This window comes from Podarcis cretensis, assembly GCF_951804945.1.
Source record: "Podarcis cretensis genome assembly, chromosome: 7".
In the NCBI taxonomy this organism is placed as follows: Eukaryota; Metazoa; Chordata; class Lepidosauria; order Squamata; family Lacertidae; genus Podarcis; species Podarcis cretensis.
Genome location: NC_137176.1, coordinates 4,975,499 through 4,996,960, shown reverse-complemented (window position 1 = coordinate 4,996,960; position 21,462 = coordinate 4,975,499). Strand labels below are relative to the sequence as shown.

General features: G+C 45.7%; 1 protein-coding gene across 1 annotated transcript in view; it reads right to left on the bottom strand.

Annotated features, from left to right (window-relative positions):
- The window catches only part of ZMAT2 (zinc finger matrin-type 2), a gene marked incomplete at its 5' end in the record, with an annotated part of 29,574 nt that overhangs the window by 7,672 nt on the left and 440 nt on the right, over positions 1 to 21,462 (bottom strand). The window contains 2 exon segments of the mRNA XM_079983674.1: positions 617 to 740; positions 1,110 to 1,203. Coding sequence (XP_079839800.1) covers positions 617 to 740; positions 1,110 to 1,203 — 218 coding nt within the window.

Sequence of the window (21,462 nt, the reverse complement as noted above, 5' to 3'; positions counted from 1 at the left end):
ACTTGTCCCACTGCACATTTTCTCCCTCTTGAACTACCATGATATTAAGGTGGATAGGCAGACATGGTGGTATGGTGGTATTTTGAGCCATTCATCCTTAGCAGCAGCTAACACCTATTAGCTCTGCTAAAAAGCTCACTCCAAACAGCAGAGGGCAGCACAAATTCCCAATGCACATCACTTTTAAAGTTTCATTTCCCCCCACGTGAAGTTTGGAGGGGTGGGGGTGCCTTTTTAACCTCTTGCTTTACAGACTTGTTCACCAGTGCAAAATCTCGACAGAGGTTAAGGACCAGGCAGGTTCCCCTGAGGGTCACTAGCACTTGAAGCTAAAATTCTGGTAATCAGGTAATGCCTAAGGGGTGGAGCCCAGTACAAAATAGGTCTACTCATCTGAAGTGTGCAATTTAAAAAATCCAAAGGAAATTCCAACCTCCTTAGCCACAGCAAAATCTGTACCCTCCATGACCATGTCTGGATTCAGTTTCAATCTGTTAGCCCTCATCCACCTGACCATAGCTCCCAGGCACAGATTTAGAACAGAGAGAGAGGCATCTGGGTGTTTAGCTGCTGTGTGCTGTATGAAGAAGCATTGCAAAGACTCAGGATGACTCACCCTCCCATCTCAGACTGCGGCGTTGTTTTGGTAATAACAATGGTTTTGCCCAGTTTGGATTCCAGGTCCACCTTGTAGTCTCGGTGCCGAAGAAGCTCGCGCTTGACAGGTTGCACTGGTTTGCCTAAAACATAATCAATAAGGTTTTCTTAAAATACTTCAGTTTAAACCAGGAATTCAAAACTGCATTTCAAAATGCAAAACAATACTTTGTTTATACACTGGACAAAATATGCTCCTCAAGAACTTAGTCTTCTCGCTTACTTTTAATTCCCTGCTTCTAAAATCAGATGAACCTGCTCTTAATCTTTCTTTGTTTCATGAACTGCATCAAGAGCATCAGGAAAGGAACCGGTTATTACAATTTGTTTTGGATGGAAGCAAAACACAGAATTAAGTAGTCCGTATTTTTCCTCTGCAATTTTGCCCCCTGCATTATGTTCTACAAACTAAGCCAGTGGCTCTTAACGGAAGAAGTCAGTATGTTACAAACCATCTTTCTTTTCTCTCTCTTCCGTGAGTCGTTTCTCTGCAAGCTTCTCATATTCATCTTTGTCCCACTTCCGGCGGAAGTCCAGGTTTTTAGCCTACAAACCAAAGGAAAATGCAGAAATTCAACATTCAATTCAGCAAAGCAAGGAAATGTTAGTCCTGCAAACCACCAAGGGTGACTACAAACAAGTAGCCCAAGCAATCTGGCTGCTGCTCTGTGAGCCAGTCAAAGTTTCTAAGCACTTTTCAAAGGCAGCCCCACATAGCAATCCAACCAATTGAAAGTGCAATCGAAAGCACTCTTCTTGGGGGTTCAGCCCTATCGAATAAAGTGGGACTTGCTTCTGAGTAAATCTTTGTTTGTTTGTTTGATCTATATCCCCTCTTCCTTCATAGAGCTAAAGGTGGCAGGCACAGACTCCCCCGACTGGCCACACTCAGACTTGCTTAGCTTCGGCAAGGTAGCTGCATCACATACCTCAGACCTGGGGCATATATAGGACTGAACAGTGAGTCCCAAGAACAGATTAATTAAAAAAATATTATCTTTAAATAGCTGCTTTGCAGATGCAGGGCATGACTTTACTCCTCCACTGACTGAAATATGCTTTACAGCAGATGGAGACAGCTACAAGACCAAGAAGCTGGCACTGTGTTATTGCTTATTCTCTGCTAACTATAGCAAAATAAAGGCAAAAGATTTCCAACAAGCATGCAGGAACTTGAGTAGATATGGGAGGCTGGCACAAGCATGATATGCATTTGCGAAATGAGGGTGGTATCACCAAGTCATTAGAAAAACAGAGTTATACCTGGAAAGCTTTAAAGGATACTACTTGACTTCCACGAGCTTTTTAGTACAAGGGGGAAATGTAAATAAGAGTGGGTCATGATAGGGGTTTATAAAATTAAACATGGCATAATTTGTTCGGATACAGAAATGAGATATCATTTATAAGGTTGTTTTATTGACTAGGTGTGCCTGATTAAAAATATTTTGCATCTGTAAATAAAGAATGAAATGACTTTTTTAAAAAATATGCAAAGGGTGCAAAAAAGTCCACCCCCCCTCCTATGACAGTAGAACTCTTTCTTATACAATGCTAACTTCAGCCAAAAAAATGTACATTGAGCTTCTGAAAAGCACGCAAGAATTTGAGTGTGTCCAGGAAGCAGGCTGACACTCAAGGATATAAATCCATGAAATGAAAGTGAGCACCAAGTAAAACACTCTCAATGGAATGGATGACCAATATATTCAGAACAGGCAAAAGAAGTAGTTCTTCACCCAATATACAGCTAACTTATGGAATTTACTGTACGGTGGTGGCCATTAGCTTGGCTGGTTTTAAAAAGACATTAGATAAATTTATGGAGGCTAAATTTATCAATGGAATCACTAGTTTCTGAGGCAACACCTATCAGTTGCTGGGGAACATAAAATTGAGAAAAGTCGTTGCCTTGATGTCCACCTTCAGGGCTTCTCCAAAGCATCTGCTTAACCACTGTTGGAAACAGGTTGTGGAACCAGATGAACCTTTGATCTGACCCAATAGGAATCCTATGAGGCAGGACAAGGCAGATTTGTAAAACAGGAAGAGGCAGAGTGTGCCTTATGTTTTCCCAAGGAAACAAGCATCATATCTTTAAAAAATAAAGAGATTTCCCAATAGAATGGGGCAAGCATTTGGCACAGTGACACCTAACCATCCAGATGCCATGTTAGGAAATTCTAGGGCAAATTCTCCTCCTGATAAAGAAACACAGACAGATAGTACAAGAGAGCAGGGGAACTATTTCACAGATGGGGTGCAAAACTCGGCAACATCCAAAGATCGACTCTTAGACCCATTTAAGGTTAAAGGTTAAAAAGGCAATTTATTTCAGGAATGTGGGTTATACTTGCTTCCCATCTTTTTAAACCTCGTAACAATTAGCAGCACAGGATATAGAACCACCTGCTTGGCCAGGCAGATGTGCTCTTCAAGCATAACCACATGTGGCCTAATATATAGGGGGAATGCCTCCATGGGCCAGCCCTACATCTAGTTGAGTCAGCCTCTTAATTCTGCCATTCCTGCACCAAACAGCAAAAAGCAAGGTGTTCTCAAGCAGCAGTTCCTTAATTCTGGAAACCCATTTTTTTCTGGATGTTCCAAACCTGGACCTCTGCTTAAACTACCATTTCGTAGCCAGATGTAATATGGGTAGCTGAGTTGTAGCTTTCAACTTTTAAAAGAAAAGGAGAGGGGGAAAGAGAAGAGTTTTAGTATTTTTCAAGTTTTTTAATCTGCCTTCAAAAATACTATGACTGTTTTAAATTAATGTTGCCTGCCCAAAGCATTCAGGAGAGGAGAGCTTCAAATTTAAATTATGTTAAGTTTTACATTTTTAAATTGTTACTAAGCCTGAGCCTAAGGGATACTTAGAATGAAAAATCTAAAATAAAATTAGTCAAGCATTTCTACACAAGCATTTTAATTTTGGTGCTTTTTTCTTGTTATTTCTTTCACCCTTTGCAGGATTACAAGATTTGAATTTCAGCGTAAGAGCCTTGAGACCTCTCTCTTTAGCTGTTTTTCCTTTTCTTCTTCGGGGTTGTAGTTCTACTGACAGATACTTTCTCATTTAGCCCAGCAAGACAGCATCTTCTAGCCTTGCTCTAACATTGCATCCCAACTCTGCAACAACTAAATAAGCACAAAAACAGGTTCCCCTGTATGGTTTTTCATTCTGAGTTTCTCCCTGTTCATGAATAAACCTATGGGGGAGACAATCAAACAAAGTTAAGAGAGTTAAGAGAGAAGGAGCTCAGATTGCACAACAACCCCATGCGTACATCAGCTGTATGCTACAACCTCTGGGTTGAGGGGGTTGCATTAATAAGTGACAAAATCCACATAACTTCATTCCTAAGAATGAAGCAAATGTACAGTTGTAACTCGGGTTAAGTACTTAATTCGTTCCGGAGGTCCGTTCTTAACCTGCAACTGTTCTTAACCTGAGGCACCACTTTAGCTAAGGGGGCCTTCTGCTGCCACCGTGCCGCCAGAGCACAATTTCTGTTCTCATCCTGAAGCAAAGTTCTTAACCCAAGGTACTATTTCTGGGTTAGAGGAGTCTGTAACCTGAAGTGTATGTAACCCGAGGTACCACTGTACATGAAATAGCCTATGATACCAAGCACCATTCCATAATTCCTCCCCCAAAAAACACCCCAACATTATTTTACACACAGTAGGCATATCTCTAATTTATTTCATTTGACTCAAGAAAGAATTTCTACACTGAAACACACATAATCAATTTAGAATAAACATCTGAATGAACACGTGTGTGTGTGTGTGTGTGTATTATGTTTATCTTGCATTTTCGAGCCAAGCCTTCACAAGGCAGCTCAACAAATAAAAAATTACATTAAGAACATCATAGTAAAAACAATCCATAAAGCAACAGCCATTTAAAAACAGAAAACTGGCAATTAAAAGAAAGAGCTTGTTGGAATAGAAAGCATTTTAGGGTCCACAAATAAAGTTTCCAAGAATTAGGGCCACCACAAATAGTGAGGTGAGGTGAAAATATTCTCTGCTAGAAAATTCTCTGGAGAATATTCTCCACAAACTGTAAATTCTAGTTTTACAACCCACATTAAAAAAAATCTAGTAAATAATAAGTCAAGCTGTGATACTGCCAATGTAAGTAATGAATAATGAATAATTATTTTTTTGATCCAGTTACAATTACTGGGCATTGTGTCATTCACCATTGGCAGTTCTGAAATGTGAGCTACAGAAAACTTCTTTTTTTAAAGTTTTAAAAATGCTATTCATTTAATGTGATGAACATTTGAATTCGTATGTACTCATGTAGTAGACCTGAGTTTTTTTATATTCCTTTTACTTTAAAAGCTACATTTCATACATACACAACATAATTAGAATTCAAAGTTGATGATAAATATACGGTTAGTGGCAGACTTAGTGATTAGCGTGAGCCATTTACGCTGAATTTTCAATTTCAAGTTTGGTGCAAAAAATCAAAGAATGTGAATTCACTGCATTGCCCCATTTAATAACAGTATCTGTACAGTTTTTGGTTGCCATCCGAACAAGCTTACCCATGAATAAACATGTATATTAACTAATTATATCATTTTCCATTCATTAAAATGAATATTCTCCTATTTTAAATGAAAATTCTGTAATATTCTCAATAAACGAGAATATTCTCCGAAAGATTATTCTCGAAAATTTAACATCACTAACCACAAATAAGGTTTCATAGGAGGACTTCCGGGTTTAGCGCCATCGGTAATGGCGGACTCCCTCTGTTCTGGAGGGACCCGCTCCGCGGAAATTGGGTCAAACCGCTACGGCGAAGCGAAGACCCTTCTAAAATCACAGGCGGGGTGAAGCCTGTGAACGTGGGACTCAGCGGGCACCCTTTGCGCCCCCCCAATTCGCAAAGAAACCCGACTACGGGCTCCGGAGCGAAGCGGGGCGAGTGGCACAGTGCTGAGAGTCAACTGCTACTTCCACGGAGCGAAGCTGCACAGCTGTTACCGGAGAGCGCTGACTTCTTCCTGAGACAATTCGACCTCAAAAGTAAATACCCGTGAGTCGGATTAATTGGATTAATTGGAAAAGGCAAGGGAAAAAAGACTTAAATTTGGCACCGAAGCGGGAAGGTATAAACAGGAAGTCCGCCTTCCGCTTTTGTAAATAGACTAAAGCAAAGAAGCTGTAAGCTAAAGCCTTGGAAAATTGATTGGAAAGGACTGAAATCCCAACACCTGAATAAGTGACTCCCCCCTTGAATGCAGGAGTAGAGGGGGGAGAGATTTGAACTTTGTATACCTGCAAGAGAGGGGAGGAAATAAAGATCTACTGCTCAAAACTTGGGAACGGGCTGCCAATGGACAATAAGACTGCCGTATTTGGAAGCGCACTGCTTGTGAATAGAGTATCTTTTGACAGCCAGCTCTGCAAGGGAGATACATTGTGTTGTTGTTTTTGGCTGTCTCCCCCTGATCTTAGAAAGAAAGGGAAGTAACTGAAAAGTAACTGAAATTGAAACTGACTTTTATTCTCTCTTTTTTTTCTCTGCTTGAAGTGGGGGTTTAAAAAAGTGCTACTCTGTAATATAGCAAGTATAGACTGATACTGTGTCCCTCTAGAGGAAGTTCCTGAAACTGTCAACAATTGGGCCAGGGGAATTTTCCACTTCAAAACAAAGTGGCCATGGGATTGACCTTGGGCATTCAATTGAAGTGTTATGGCAGATGGAAAAGAAAAAGTAGACTCCATTCAAGACAAAACAACGAGGTCTGGGAAATCTTGGCAGCGAAGACCATCAACACCTGGCCCTTCTGCCTCATCTGCGGCTGCATCCACACAATCTAAGCCAAAAGGTATGTCCGCTGAAGAAGCTTTAGCAGTCGCATTAGCCAAGATAAATGAATCATTGGAAAAATTAAGCAAACAGGTGGTTGAAGCATCAACTAAAATTGATCAAAATACTATAAGTATTAATAATCTGGGACAAAAGGTAAATACAAACACAGAAACTATTGAGAAACTGCTACAGGAATCTACCCTGACTCAACAGACAGCTGAAGAAGCTAAGGAAAAAGCAGCTGCCGTAGAGGAGAAGATTCCAGGTATACAGAGGCAACTTGAGGACCATAGGTCGACGCTTTCTATGATTGAACTTAAGGAGAAACAAACGAACTTGAGGATTAGAGCTGTGCCTGAGTTAGAGAAGGATAATTTGACAGATTTTCTTAAGCAGGAATTTGCAGACTTTTGGAAATTGGACTCGGGAAAAGAAGGATTTAAGATCGTGAGTGCTTTTAGACTTGGAAGAGGGGGGAAGAAGAACAGGGTGAGAGACTGTTTGATTACCCTCCGAACAAAAGAGGAGAGAGATAAAATTTTGGGCCTGCACTTCCAGAAGACTTTAGAAATACATCAGTCAAGAGTGGAAATATTTAAAGATATTCCCAAACATCTTTTGGACCTTAGGTCCAACTACAGAGATTTGGTTGCCCTGCTGAGAAGGAACAGATTTATCTTCAGGTGGGAATTTCCCCAAGGCCTATCTTTTAGCTTTAAAGGAAGAAAGATAAAAATAAGATCAGTGGAAGACAAAGAAAATTTTTTGAAAGATTACGGAGAAGATTTACAGAAAGAATCTGGAGAAGAGCCAAGAGCACTGGACAGAGAAGCATTTGACAGAGGCCTAGAGCAAAGAGCATTGGATAGAAGATCACCAAAAAGAGGAATACTAGACATATCAAATAAGGTTTCATAGAATTAGGGCAACCACTGAAGAGCCTTTCTTCCTGGTATTCACCAACCTGATATTTCTTAGTTGTGGGACTGCACATATGGCTTCCATGGCAGATTGTATGGGTCTGAGCAGCTTCATTTGGGTTTATGTTGTGCTTCAGATAACCTGCATGCCTCTCACACTTCACAGGAGCTGGAGCCAGAGCTGGGGCCCAGGGGCCCTGGCCCTAGCCCTAATATAAAAGGAAACCCATGACAGACAAGCAATTGGCTATATGTGGATGTTGGTCCATCAAGACACCTCCTGTTGGAGTGGCCTGGCAACGTTCTCAGCTTTGGACTGCTCCCAACCTTGCCTATTAGGCATCCACAATCAGGACATTAGGTTGTATCCAACTAAAATTACTCAGAGTAGATAGACCCATTTTAATTAATTGACCTAATTACACATGACCATTGGGTCTACTCTGAATAAAAGTTAGTTGAATAAAACCCTTGAACTTGGGCCAACTTTACACCAGACCAGTGCTCTGAAAGACCTGCTCCCTGCCTTGCAAGCCTTTTTCCACCTGGCCTGGGAGGGTGGGGCCTGACTGACTCCAGCTACAAAGCTGAGACTGCTGAACAGACGCTTGGGCTAGGATATTGTTCAGAGAGCGTTGTTGGGGGAAGGGCTGTTGTTGCTGTTATTGATATTCATATTTTGTAGCTTAGTTTTATATTTTCTTATTATTCATGTAAAAATTGTTCAGTTTGGCAGTGTACTTTTTGATGTTTTATTTATTGTTTATGGCTACTTTTGTGATGTTTGTAATTATGTAAGCTGCCTTGAGCATGGTTTCAACTATGGAAAAGTGGCATACAAATGAAGTAGTAGTAGTAGTAGTAGTAGTAGTTGCTGTTGTTGTTGTTGTTGTTATTTTATTAATTTATTTATACCCCGCCTATCTGACTGGACTTCCCCAGCCACTCTGGGTGGCTTCCAAAACAAAATATTAAAATACAGTAATCCATCAAACATTAAAAGCTTCCCTAAACTGGGCTGCCTTCAGATGTCTTCTAAAAGTCTGGTAGTTGTTGTTCTCTTTGACATCTGGTGGGAGGGCGTTCCACAGGGTGGGTGCCACTACCGAGAAGGCCCTCTGCCTGGTTCCCTGTAACTTGGCTTCTAACAGTGAGGGAACCGCCAGAAGGCCCTCAGAGATGATGGGGGTGGAGACACTCCTTCAAGGTATACTAGACTGAGGCCGTTGAAAGGTCACCACCAACACTCTGAATTGAGCTCGGAAACATACTGCGAGCCAATATACCGTATTTTTCGCACCATAGGACGCACCGGACAATAGGACGCACCTTGTTTTAGAGGGGGGAGAACAAGGGGAAAAAATTCTTCTGCTCTCTGCCCAGCGCCCCTTCAGCGAAGCGGCAGGAAGCGCTGCGCAGAGAGTGGGAGAATTTTCCCCCTTTTGTTTTCCCGCTCTAAAACAAGGTGCCGTTTAAGGTGCGTTCAGGCGGCTACCTTGGAAGCCTGGAGAGCGAGAGGGGTCGGTGCGCACCGACCCCTCTCGCTCTCCAGGCTTCAGGTTCCTTTTGACCTGCTCTTTGGGGCTGGCGGGGGAAGCCCACCACCAGCCCCAAAGAGCAGGTCAGGGAGCAGCGGCCATAGGCGCGCGTCACCTCTCCAGCCGGGAGAGGGTCGCGGGGGGGCTGCTTTAGCCCCGTGCGTGCTCTCCCGGCTGGAGAGGTGACGCGCGCCTATGGATGCTCCTGCCATATGCGTGCGTCACCTCTCCAACTGGGAGAGGGTCGCGGGGGGCTGCTTTAGCCCCGTGCATGCTCTCCCGGCTGGAGAGGTGGCGCGCGCCTATGGAGGCTCCTGCCATATGCGCGCGTCACCTCTCCAGCCGGGAGAGCGCGCGCGGGGCTAAAGCAGCCCCCCGCGACCCTCTCCCGGCTGGAGAGGTGACGCGCGCATATGGCAGGAGCCTCCATAGCCGAGCGTCACCTCTCCAGCCGGGAGACGCGGGGCTGGGGCGGGGGAAGCCCGAGCTTCCCCCTCCCCCAGAACGGGACCCAGAGCCATGCCGAAGCTGCGCGCAGCTTTGGCATCGCTCTGGGAGCTTGCGGGGCTGGGGGAGGAGGAAGCCCTCCGCCAGCCTCCAAACCATGTCGGGAGACAGCGGGAGGGCGCGCTGCGCCTCTCCCGCTGTCTCCCGAGTTTGCGGGGCTGGCGACGGGGAGGAGCAGGCTTCTCCCCCCGCCAGCCTTCTAACCAAGTCGGGGGACAGCGGGATGGCGGCGTTCCGCCTCCCCGCTGTCCCCCGAGCTTGTGGGGCTGGCGGTGGGGCTCTCCTGAAGCCTGGAGAGCGAGAGGGGTCGGTGCGCACCGACCCCTCTCGCTCTCCAGCTTCAGCGAAAGCCTGCATTCGCACCATAGGACGCACACACATTTCCCCTTCATTTTTGGAGGGGAAAAAGTGCGTACTATGGTGCGAAAAATACGGTAGGTCTTTCAAGACTGGTGTTATGTGGTCTCGGCGGCCGCTCCCAGTCACCAGTCTAGCTGCCGCATTCTGGATTAGCTGTAGTTTCCAGGTCACCTTCAAAGGTAGCCCCACATAGAACACATTGCAGTAGTCCAAGTGAGAGATAACCAGAGCATGCACCACTCTGGTGAGACAGTCCGCGGGCAGATAGGGTCTCAGCCTCAGTGGTGCATACCAGGTGGAGCTGGTAAACAGCTGCCCTGGACACAGAATTGACCTGCGCCTCCATGAACAGCTGCGAGTCCAAAATGACTTCCAGGCTGTGCACCTGGTCCTTCAGGGGCACAGTTACCCCATTCAGGACCAGGGAGTCCTACACACCTGCCCACTTCCTATCCCCCCAAAACAGTACTTCTGTCTTGTCAGGATTCAACCTCAAACTGTTAGCCGCCATCCATTATGTATGTGTGTTTATGAGTGAGAGATAGCAAATGCCCTGTCACGTGGCCTGGATAACTCAGTTGGTTAAAGCGTGGTGCTGATGATGCCAACGTTGCAGGTTTGATTCCTGTATGTGACAGCTGTGTAGTCCTGCATTGAAGGGTCAGGCATCCCCAACCTGCCGCCTTCCAGACGTTTCAGCCTACAACTCCCATGATCCCTAGCTAACAGGACTAGTGGTCAGAGATTATGGGAATTGTAGTTCAAAACATCTGGAGGGCTGAAGGTTGGGGATGCCTGGACTATGTGATCCTCAGGGTCATTTCCAACACTACAAATTCCATGATTTTATGTGTCCTTCTCCTATCTCCTGAAGTACTTGAATATCACGAGTCCCAATCCCATCTTGGGATTGGCAGGTTGCAACAGGCAAGAAGGGGAGAAGTTGAAACCAGGAAACAGACGCTAGAGGACCCAGGACCCAGGCAGATTTGGATAGGGAATCAAGACACTGAATGCATATGGTTCTAGTTTTGTCTGATCTCATTTTTGCTTCTTGAGATGACTGCTGCTGACCAAGCATGCAAAAGATGGTGTCAGGGAACTGCCATCGGAGCCAGAGCAGGAGGGAGGGCTCCAGAGGGATTCCAGAGAGCGTCCCAGGAGGGAGAGAGGCAGCCCATCTTCTGGGGAAGGAAATCAGCGTAGCACCAGTGGAGAAGGGGGGCAAATGGGGGAATCGGCGAGGTGGCTCCATGACTCCTCGCCGGAGACCAGCGGGGAGAGCACGGGTCCTCCGCTGCCCACACCCTCCCTGCGCAGAAGGCTTCCGCACAGGGTGAGTAGGCGGAGACTAGGCGTCAAAGAGCTTCTTTGCTGGAAGAAATTCAAGAAACACCCACTGACGGATTCTGCCAGCGATTGAGACAGCCACGGATGAGTGGCCACGGATGAGTGGCTGTCCGGACAGAAAGGGTTCACCCAGGTAACCCAGCCAAGCGTGGCGCCGATTTACGCACAAGCAACCCCTAGAACCATTACAGATGGGTTGGGCCTTGTTCCCACAGCTCTTCAGGATAGGGCTCAAACTTGCATTTCCCATTTTCCAGCCTCATTATCTCAAGCTCCAGGGAGTTTTTCATTCATTGTTGGTTATCTTAGTTCAGAGGTCGGCAACTTTAACCAGAGAATGAGCCGGTCGACTCTCGGTCTGTCTGAGGATGGGCATGTGCGCACGAACGCTCTTCCAGGTCGGAGAAGCACCCATACGCGTAGGCTATTTCTGGCGCTCCTCCAACCCATGGGCCTTAGGTTGCCGACCCCTGTCTTAGTTCATACCTCCTTCCTGTCTAACACTGGGCCTTGAGCCCTTCTTGCACTGGTGCTACCTATACTGGGGGCTATCTAGGTGCTCTGTTGTACTGCCTCTCTTTTCTTCCTTTTGTGTTGTGCAGTCAAAAGCATGATGGCTACTACTGTGGTACCACAGGTTACATACACTTCAGGTTACATATGCTTCAGGTTACAGACTCCGCTAACCCAGAAATAGTGCTTCAGGTTAAGAACTTTGCTTCAGGATGAGAACAGAAATCGTGTTCCGGTGGCGCAGCGGCAGCAGGAGGTCCCATTAGCTAAAGTGGTGCTTCAGGTTAAGGACAGTTTCAGGTTAAGAACGGACCTCCGGAACAAATTAAGTACTTAACCCGAGGTACCACTGTAATCTGTGTGGATGATATAAGGAAATAAGGACCCCTATGTGCAGGGATTCCTGGAGATTTACAGTTGCTGTATTTTTCCTGCAGGCAGTGGTTCATGCAGGTACTGTGATGTGTCTGTTTTTGGCTGATTGTATGGGTTGGTGCTGAGGGAAGGGTATAATTGAGACATTTCCTTGTCACTGCACAGATTGGCTCCTTATGATGGGGAGTTAACCGCACAGAGCTCTGTGAATGGTAGGAGTCAGGGATGTTACCATGGACACTGAAAGAGTGACTGGTGCCCCTATAGGCTTTTAGGGTGAGTTGGGTTTCTCCCCATTCCGCTTTTCTGAGGAGTGCACAGGATCTCAACTAAGTTACACTCACAGCTTGAGGGAATCCGAGAAGGATGCAGTCGCTCCAGCAGCACACCCCACCTCCATGGCGCAGTAGGCGCATGCCCAGGGTGCCAGTGAGGCATGCTCTGCCACTGCAGAAAGGTCTGCCAGACCCTTGGGAATCGTAGGTCGTTTAACAGTGAGGGTAACACTACAGAGCATGGACATAGGTGGAATACACTACTGGGTGGTTTCAAATATGTGCATTTTAAAGTCTGTATTGATAAAGCGGGGGGGGGAGCGGTCTGCAAACAGTTCTCTCTATCTAATTATGACTTTGGGGGAAACGGGAAAAGCCTTAGCACCCTAACAAGTCATATTCCCCCTTATTAGTCAAATGAATGATCTTACAACAATAAAAACAAGCAACAGAAGCCTCATTTAAAAGAAGTGCAGCACTGGAATCAAATTTTCATGCCACTCTTACCCCTTGCAATTCTTAAAATGGAATCACTGCAAACAACTACAGCTAAGAATTAAGAGAGCCCCAGAGAGAGGTTGAAATCTTGATTCATTTATTCCCAGAGCCTGTTAAGTGGTTTAAACATGTCATGACTAAGATCATTAGCCACTTCTCCAGGTAAAAAGAAGAAAGGAGATTTACAAGGCAGAAATTAACATTAGAGGGGGAGGGTATTTTCCAGATTCAACCTCACTGAAGCAGCACTATCACAAATCAAAGTTGGCCTGTGCCTGGAGAGAAGGCAATTTACTAGCTGCTTCACTTTTCTCCTAGATAATAAAAAGAAGCTGTAGCCTTTTGAAGATCTTTTAGCCATGTCCCTAGGCCAGGCAGAGAGAAATGAATCAAACTCAACTTCAGATCTTGCTGTAATAAGGCATGGCTTGTGATTCCAAAGAAACTTTTCCAGTGTGATCAAACGAGGGGTTTGCTGGAAGCCCCAACATCTTTTAACAAGTGCTTAGCAGCTACAGTGAATCTCTCCCCAAGAGAAGACATAAGCTAAGGAGAAAAAAGGACCTCAGGCTAACGTTCATCACAGGGCACAAAAACACAGGAAATGTTCAGCTGCATAAAACAAGATTCAGTCAAAGCTGCCACCAGAAAAGGACCTCTAATGTGATACTTTTGTTCTTAACGATTGTACAAATGCATTTCTTCAAACAAAAAAAACACATTTGGGTAGCAAAATATTTGGATAAACAAGAGCATAGTTAAGGTGAAGCTCTAGAGAAGAAAATAGTTTGTGTCTGCTGTGGCAGGGAAACACTAGAATCACCCTACTGGATCACAGCAAAGGTCAATCTAGCCCAGCTTCCTGTCCTCACAGCGGTCGCTGTACAGCGCATCTCTTTCAAACCTACAGTTGAGGATAGAATTTCAGCCGGAGCTCATCAATCTGATGTCTGAGCTGGACATGTACATCACCCAAGTTCTTAGCTCCTGGTACAAGTTTCTTAGCTGTACCCACAGGCACACTGCTGTTGAGGGCAAGTCAAACCAGAGTTTACATTCCCTTGCATTGGCCGATTTGTCAGAGAACTCTGTCAATTTGTGAAATTTATAAGCAAACACTCTCTGCTTCTTTCCAACTGGATCCCACTTCCAGATCCAGCCCCTGGACCCGTGGGGAAATTGTACCAGAGATATGGTTCCCCTGCCCCTAGTGGGATTTTCTCTTCTATGCCACCCTAAAAAGTACAGATGCCATCCTAGTATAAAAACCTGGCAGACTAGCTTCCTTGGCTTCCTGGTCTGCAATCCCCAAATGGTCAAACTACTGTCTGCCTATTCCCTTCTTTCTTTCCTACTATGCTAGTGTGGTGTAACGGCTAGAGTGTTGGACCAGAACCTGAGAGAACAGGGTTAAAATCCCTGATCAGCTAAGAAAGTCACTAGGTGACCTTGGGCCAGTGTCTTAGCAGTGTTTAAAACTAACTGGGTGCCAGTTGCATTTCACAACAGGCAACCAGTCTTCTGTGAGGAAGTGGAGATGTCTGGGCATCAAGTTTGGCGACTAACACCTCCATCTGGCAGGCTGCTGCTGCTGCCATTCAGCTAGCTTGTGGGGCAGCATGGCACTAAAAGAAATGTTTCTTTTGGTGCTGCACTGCTGTGCAGATCAGCTGATCTGTGGGGCACCTAGGCATTCCGTTGTGGTGACATTTATATCTCACATTTATATCTCAATTTCTAACACTGTGTCTCAGCCTAACCTACCTCACAGGGTTGATGTGAGGATAAAATGGGGACAAACAGAAGAACCATGAATGCCAGCTTGAATTCCTTGGAGGAAAGGTGGGATACAATCATTCAATGGTGTCAAAGGATTCAGACTAGGAATGTGGTGCTCCCAACCTAATGCTTGCCTCCACAACACTATAAGCTACCAGGTCAAATCTCTCTCCCTCAATTTCCCTTCCTTTAAACAGACATCTTCAACAGTTCATAGCCATAGCTGTCAACTTTTCCCTTTTCTTGCGAGGAATCCTATTCGGAATAAGGGAATTTCCCTTTAAAAAAGGAAAACGTTGTCAGCTATGTTCATAGCAGCCCTCAACCAAAGGCTTAATTGCTAAACTCTGCATGAGTCCCAGGGCTAACATCCCAAACCTGGAAATTTAGAGGAATGTTTCCACCATTGTTTTCTCACAAACGCCTCTAAATACCCATTTGAAAATCATGTACAGTGGTACCTCGGTTTACAAACTTAATCTGTTGCTGAAGTTCGTTCTTAAACCGAGGTGCGCTTTCCCTAATGAGGACTCCTGCTGCCGGTGCCCTTCCACCCTTTGGCTTCCATTTGTAGACCAAGGTAAAGTTCGCAAACTGGAACACTACTTCCGGTTTTGCAGAGTTCATAAATCAAATAGTTCATTAACAGGGCTGTTCGTAAACCGAGGAACCACTGTATGTAGAATGCAAGGTTTCCAGTTGTCAGAAAAGGTTGGCTGTTGCCAGCATTTTTGTGTTCCCAACATATTAAATGCTTCTGTGTTTCCCTGGAAGAGCTTGAGCCCATCCAAGTTGCACATGGTAAGAATGATCTCCAATGATCCTGGCAGCTTACTGATCCTTTTTCCACTGATCCCTAATACGGAATTCACCTTTTTCAGCACTGTAGCACACTGTGTCAATATTTTCATTGAACTGCCCACCTTGATCACAATATCTCTTTCCTGATCAACCACTACCAGATAAGACATCATTAGTATATATGTGAGATTGATTTTTTGCCCCAATGTGCATCACTTTACACTTGCTTATATCTAATCACATTTGCCATTTTGATGCTCACTCACTGAGCATGGAGAGATAAATTTGGAGCCCCTTACAATCCCTTTTTGGGTTTTACCACCCTGTACAATTTGGTACCATCAGCAACCTCACTCCTAATTCCAGATCACCTATGCACAAATGAAAACATGGATCTTTATCTCCCTGGTTTCATGTCATGCACACTTACAGCTCACAGTGGAAGATGATGGAGACAGGGCACTTTGCACAAAACAGCCCACCCACAGAACACACATAGAAAACTTGAGCACACTGCTGTTCCTAAATTCCCAAGAAGGTCTCTCCTCAGGACCCCAGACACAAACACCCAACAACTGCAGGTGCCAGGACAGCATCAGGCGGAACAAGGAACGAAGGACAGAAACAATACTGCATAGCTTTCATAACTGTCTCTCATGTTTTCCCCAACCCTCCTTCCTATATACAAATACTGTATATTGCTTTAACACTCTTCCCCCAACAGAAGGGAGCACTGTCTCCCACACACAAGAAAGCTCTCTGCTGACAAAAAGCAGGCATTCCACTCATTCCCACTCCTGGAAGTGACTCCTAGACACATTTGCCTTGTGTGATCACAGCCCAGATGCATGGGGAGCACACCAGCAGTAGCAGTGGAGAATCTTAAGCCTGAGAGGTCTCCTAATTTGACCCTCAAGGCTGTTTTGGGCTGACACACTCACCTGACATCATATTATGTCAGGCAATAAAAGGTAAAGAAGTAGTTGCAAAGGAGCAACCAGTTTGTGTGTGCCTTGGAGTGGCTCCCCATTGTTCTTTTGCAGTCCCAGCTTGCATTCACCACTGTTTAAATTTGGTGCTGAACACAAGCCCCATTGCTTTTTGGGTTGGATCAGTTTTGCCTGGCTTCATAGGATGTCAAGTGACGGACAGCCAGATGTCATGGGTGGCCTCTGGAAGATTGGCCACTATTTGATCTGGCCATCCAACTGAGAGTGGTTCTCAGTTTACAGAATTCCACTGCAACCCCGAAGGTGGTGGAGGCGGGACCATTTGCTCTTCTTTCTCTTCTCCCTCACACACATTCATCCAGGGACTATGTGCTCTAGCTGCTGACAAAAGTCATGGTTCATTATCTGTGTCTCCCTTGCACTCTCCCAAGAACTATCCCATACCTGTTCTATGTTGAACAGGAGGGTGGCCCACACCATACCCAGCAGCCGTGGTGTTCCTTGCAGTTACTCCAATGACTAAGATTGTTAGTCTACTTGCCAGGGCCAGATGGACTATCAGCAAAGTACGATAAGAAATTAAAAGAATATCTGGCACAACCATTAAAAGACGTAATGAATCAGATATTAATCACAGGGAAGGTGCCAGATTCCTGCAAAGATGCCTATATCACACTTATCCCAAAACCGGAAACGGACATGTTGTTAGTCAAAAATTATAGGCCGATCTCTTTCTTAAATAATGATTATAAGTTGTCTGCATAACATACTGGTTACAATACAATCAACTGAATTATATATTTAAGATGGACAAAAAGAAAGATTTCTTTAATGAAACCTTTAAATTTGAAAAGGAGCTTTTAGAAAATAAGACTAAATTACTTTCAAAAATGTATAAATATTTATTACAATGGCATACGGAAGACGAACAGGTCAAATCAGTAATGATACACTGGGTGAGGGATTTTGGATATAATACAATCAGCAGCATGGGAGAAGTTATGGAATTGGGACTTAAAATTTACAGCGTGCTATACTTTGAAAGAAAATTATATGAAAATGATGTGTCGTTGGTATTTAACTACTGGCGAATTAACTAAAATGTATAAAGCAAGATCAAACACTTGCTGGAAATGTAAGGAAAAAAGAGGGCACCTTCTATCATATGTGGTGGACTTGTAAAGTAGTAAAAGAATTTGGGAGATGATACACAATGAATTGAAAAAAAAATGTTTAAAATAACCTTTTCTTAAAAAACAGAAGCTTTTCTTTTAGGAATTGTAGGTGCCAAAATTCCAAGTGACCAGAAAAGACTTTTCATGTTTGTGACTACTGCTGCCTGGACACTACTAGCACAGAGATGGGAAGAAGGTACAGTCCTTACCAGAGAAGAATTGCAGATTAAACTGATGGACTATGCAGAAATTGCAAAACTGACTGGAAAAATCAGGAAGACCACAATTCCAATAAGGAATGGGGAAAATATATAAGTTGCCTAAAAAATCATTGTAAACAATTAAAATTATTAGCAGGATTGGAATGACGCCTGTAGTTAAAATTTGGACTATGGTTTTATTGTAGATTTAATAGAATTGGACTAACAGAGAAGATGCAGCAGAAAAAGTGAACATAAGGACCCACAAAAGGGGAGGAGGGATGTCCAAGGGAACTTATGGAAATTGTTTTATTTTTTTGCTTGATGATTGTTTGTTAATCTTAACATTTAAATAAATTTATAAAAAGAGATTGTTAGCCTACTTGTCCCTTGCAGGCTCCTGTACTCTTGCAAGCTCCATGACAGACAGTCTGGCAGGAGGTGCAAGTGTTCCTAGCATGGAACTGGTGTACAACCAGGGGCCCTGCTGAGGCAATTGGTTTGTAGCATCACGTCTCTTTCTTTCACTGAAGCGGCTCAATAAAGGCTCTGACATTGACAAATGGTGTTTCTCTGTTGTTGGAGAATGCTGAATTCTTTTCCCACCTAGAAAAATCTGGCTTCACCTAGCCTCAAGATGGGACTGTGAGAAGGAGCAGGGCCCTTCATGGGCCCTGCTTCTCTCTAATCACTTAATTTTGCAGGACTGTGAGAGATCAGGTCTCTCAGTGTGCACTAGTGGGCAGAGAGAGATGAGGAGCAGGGGCAATGAGCCCAGCTGGGATGCCACCCAACAAGGTTGGTCAACCAGAAGAAAGGTGGGGGAGGTGCTAAGGGAGTTGGTGGGCCAAAGGGACTATGGGCCTATACAGTGCTCCTCCTAACAGGTTCAGATGTGCCACATTGTGTGGATCACTTCCCACCTTTCTTAGTTTGGGGGCGTACCCGATTTGAACCAGGACCCCAAGAATGTGAAAAATAAGCTATCCTGCTAGTCCAAGGCTCCTCCTCTAGGCTTTGTACTCCTGGCAGTTGAGTGTGTGTTGGGTTTAGGGACCAGGAGCCAAATGCCCCACGAATGCAATTCCTGTCTACTGCTGTGGCTGCTTAAAAAAACTGCTCTGTGAAACTTGCTGTGTGGGTTCAAGTTCTGAGAGCCTCACCTCTTCTGGTTCTGACATGTCTTGGGGGGTGGCAGGCAGGGGCAGGCATGTAAAAGGTGAACAGGGTTCTCCAACTTCTCAACCCTGTGCCCTATGAAGTGAGTTACTGAAAACAGCTGCTTTCAGTTTGCGTCTTCCCATAGTTTCTTAGCAAAAGTGTTTCCCCCCCTAGCTGAGTAGGCTCTTCTCCCAAGAGGCCTGTGTGTGTCCTCTGCAGGTATCCTGCTAAGGAGCTATGTAGACACTGTGTTTTGTATCCTCTCCATCCTTCTTTTGGGGAGTTGTGCTTTAAAACAGCACTTGTGAGCAGCTTATGGCATATGGGGATTTGAACTCCTGTCTGTTGGAATGCCTGCAGACTTGCAGTATCAGGTTCACTGCTGGCTGTGCCACAGGGGCTGAGAATGGGGGTGCCTTAAGTGATGTGTGTATAGTGTGAGGCATAGTGTGTCCCCAACATTGTGAGCTTCACTGGCTTCTACCGTGTGTCAATGGAATATGGGCACAGTCCCAAACTGGTGAGAACTGGTGGAATTTCAAGGGGACACTTGGTGCATATCTGATATTTTTACACCATTTTTGTATCTTCTGATTGTGCAAGTTCCTCTCCTGTCCATCCAAATTAAACATGCAATGGATACAGCAGTTGTTCAACCTGCCTAACAGCTGTGTACCTGAAGCCCCAGAGTAATAAAAGTATTTTATTGTTCTGTAAGTGAGGTAGTGGCTAGGGTGTTCAAAGCCATAAAACTGACTTGCTGACACTTTGGCCATTCTAGAATGATCCTATCTCATAGGTTTGTTTTGAATATATGCTGTTCTAAGCTTCCTGGGGGAAAGGATGCGATTAAAATGTTAAGTCAGTAAAAATCAAGTTGTCCTGTGGAAATAAGTAAATAAAATATTTAAGTTCCTCTTTGGAAAGAAAGCAACCAAAGGCAGCTTTTGGGTCTACAAATTTCTTGTGCTATTTTGGGGTCTTGGGTGACACCGCAATTGAAGGTTGCACCTCTGAATTTTGCAGAAACCATCTCTCTCTCTCTCTCTCTCTCTCTCTCTCTCTTTGTGCATGCCCAAAATATTACCAGCTCCAAAAAGACACTAGCCATGCCATTTCTACATACCCCTTTCATACCCAGCTGGCAGCTCAGTCTCATGCGGAGCCTAGCTACCTAAACTGGATTACTTCAAGGGGCTTAAGCGCAGCTAACTTCCACAGGACCAAGCTGCGAGTCCCTGAGGTCTGTGGCACTTAAGAGCGCTGCATCCCACAAGACACAGGTGAGCACAGAGGCCTCCGCGGGCACAGCAGCTCCCAGATTTCACCCAGAAGTCTGAAGGCGCAAAGCAGAGCGAGAGCAGGGAGGCAAGCGGCTGCGGAAAAGCGAGAAGCAACCGTGGCCAAGAAGCAGCAAGAGCTGTAAAATGAAGATGTGACTCCCCGCACGTGCCCAGAATGATGTTTGGAATTTTCCCCCTCAGGACTTTGGGGCAGCACCAGTGGCGTAGCGTGGGGGGTGCAGGGGGGGCTGGCTGCACCGGGCGCAACATCTGGGGGTTAGGGTTAGGGGGCGCAAATCCACGGGTTAGGGGGCGCAAATTACTTGCCTTGCCCCGGGTGCTGACAACCCACGCTACGCCACTGGGCAGCACCAGCCTAAGACGGAGCAAAGGCATGTTTTTGCCTCCTGGCCAGTCCGGAACTTTCACCACAGCCTGTTAAACAGAGACCATCTGCTGCTACATCCGCAGCTCCGGCTGATCTCGGGAGAGGACGAAACTCGGGTCTGCCTTCCTTTCAGGCGCCACGGGGCTCTTCGTTAGCTTTCCTTGCCGGCACCCGCTAAGACGCAGCTTGCAGCCATGTCATTTCTACATACCCCTTTCATACCCAGCTGGCAGCTCAGTCTCATGCAGAGCCTAGCTATCTAAACTGGATTATTTCAAGGGGCTTAAGCGCAGCTAACTTCCACAAGACCAAGCTGCTAGTCCCTGAGGTCTGTGGCAGCTAAGAGTGCTGCATCCCACAAGACACAGGGGAGCACAGAGGCTCTTCGTGAGCTTTCCTTGCCGGCACCCGCCAGGACGCGGCTTGCGGGGCGGGGCTTAAGGTAAAGGTAAAGGTACCCCTGCCCGTACGGGCCAGTCTTGACAGACTCTGGGGTTGTGCGCCCATCTCACTTAAGAGGCCGGGGGCCAGCGCTGTCCGGAGACACTTCCGGGTCACGTGGCCAGCGTGACATCGCTGCTCTGGCGAGCCAGAGCCGCACACGGAAACGCCGTTTACCTTCCCGCTGGTAAGCGGTCCCTATTTATCTACTTGCACCCGGAGGTGCTTTCGAACTGCTAGGTTGGCAGGCGCTGGGACCGAGCAGCGGGAGCGCACCCCGCCGCAGGGATTCGAACCGCCGACCTTTCGATCGGCAAGTCCTAGGCGCTGAGGCTTTAACCCACAGCGCCACCTGCGTTCCACCTGCGGGGCGCTTACTTGTGAGTAAACACGGGCAAGCACGTGACAGGCGCTGGGCGGCCAAGGAGGCGGGACCCTCGTCCGCC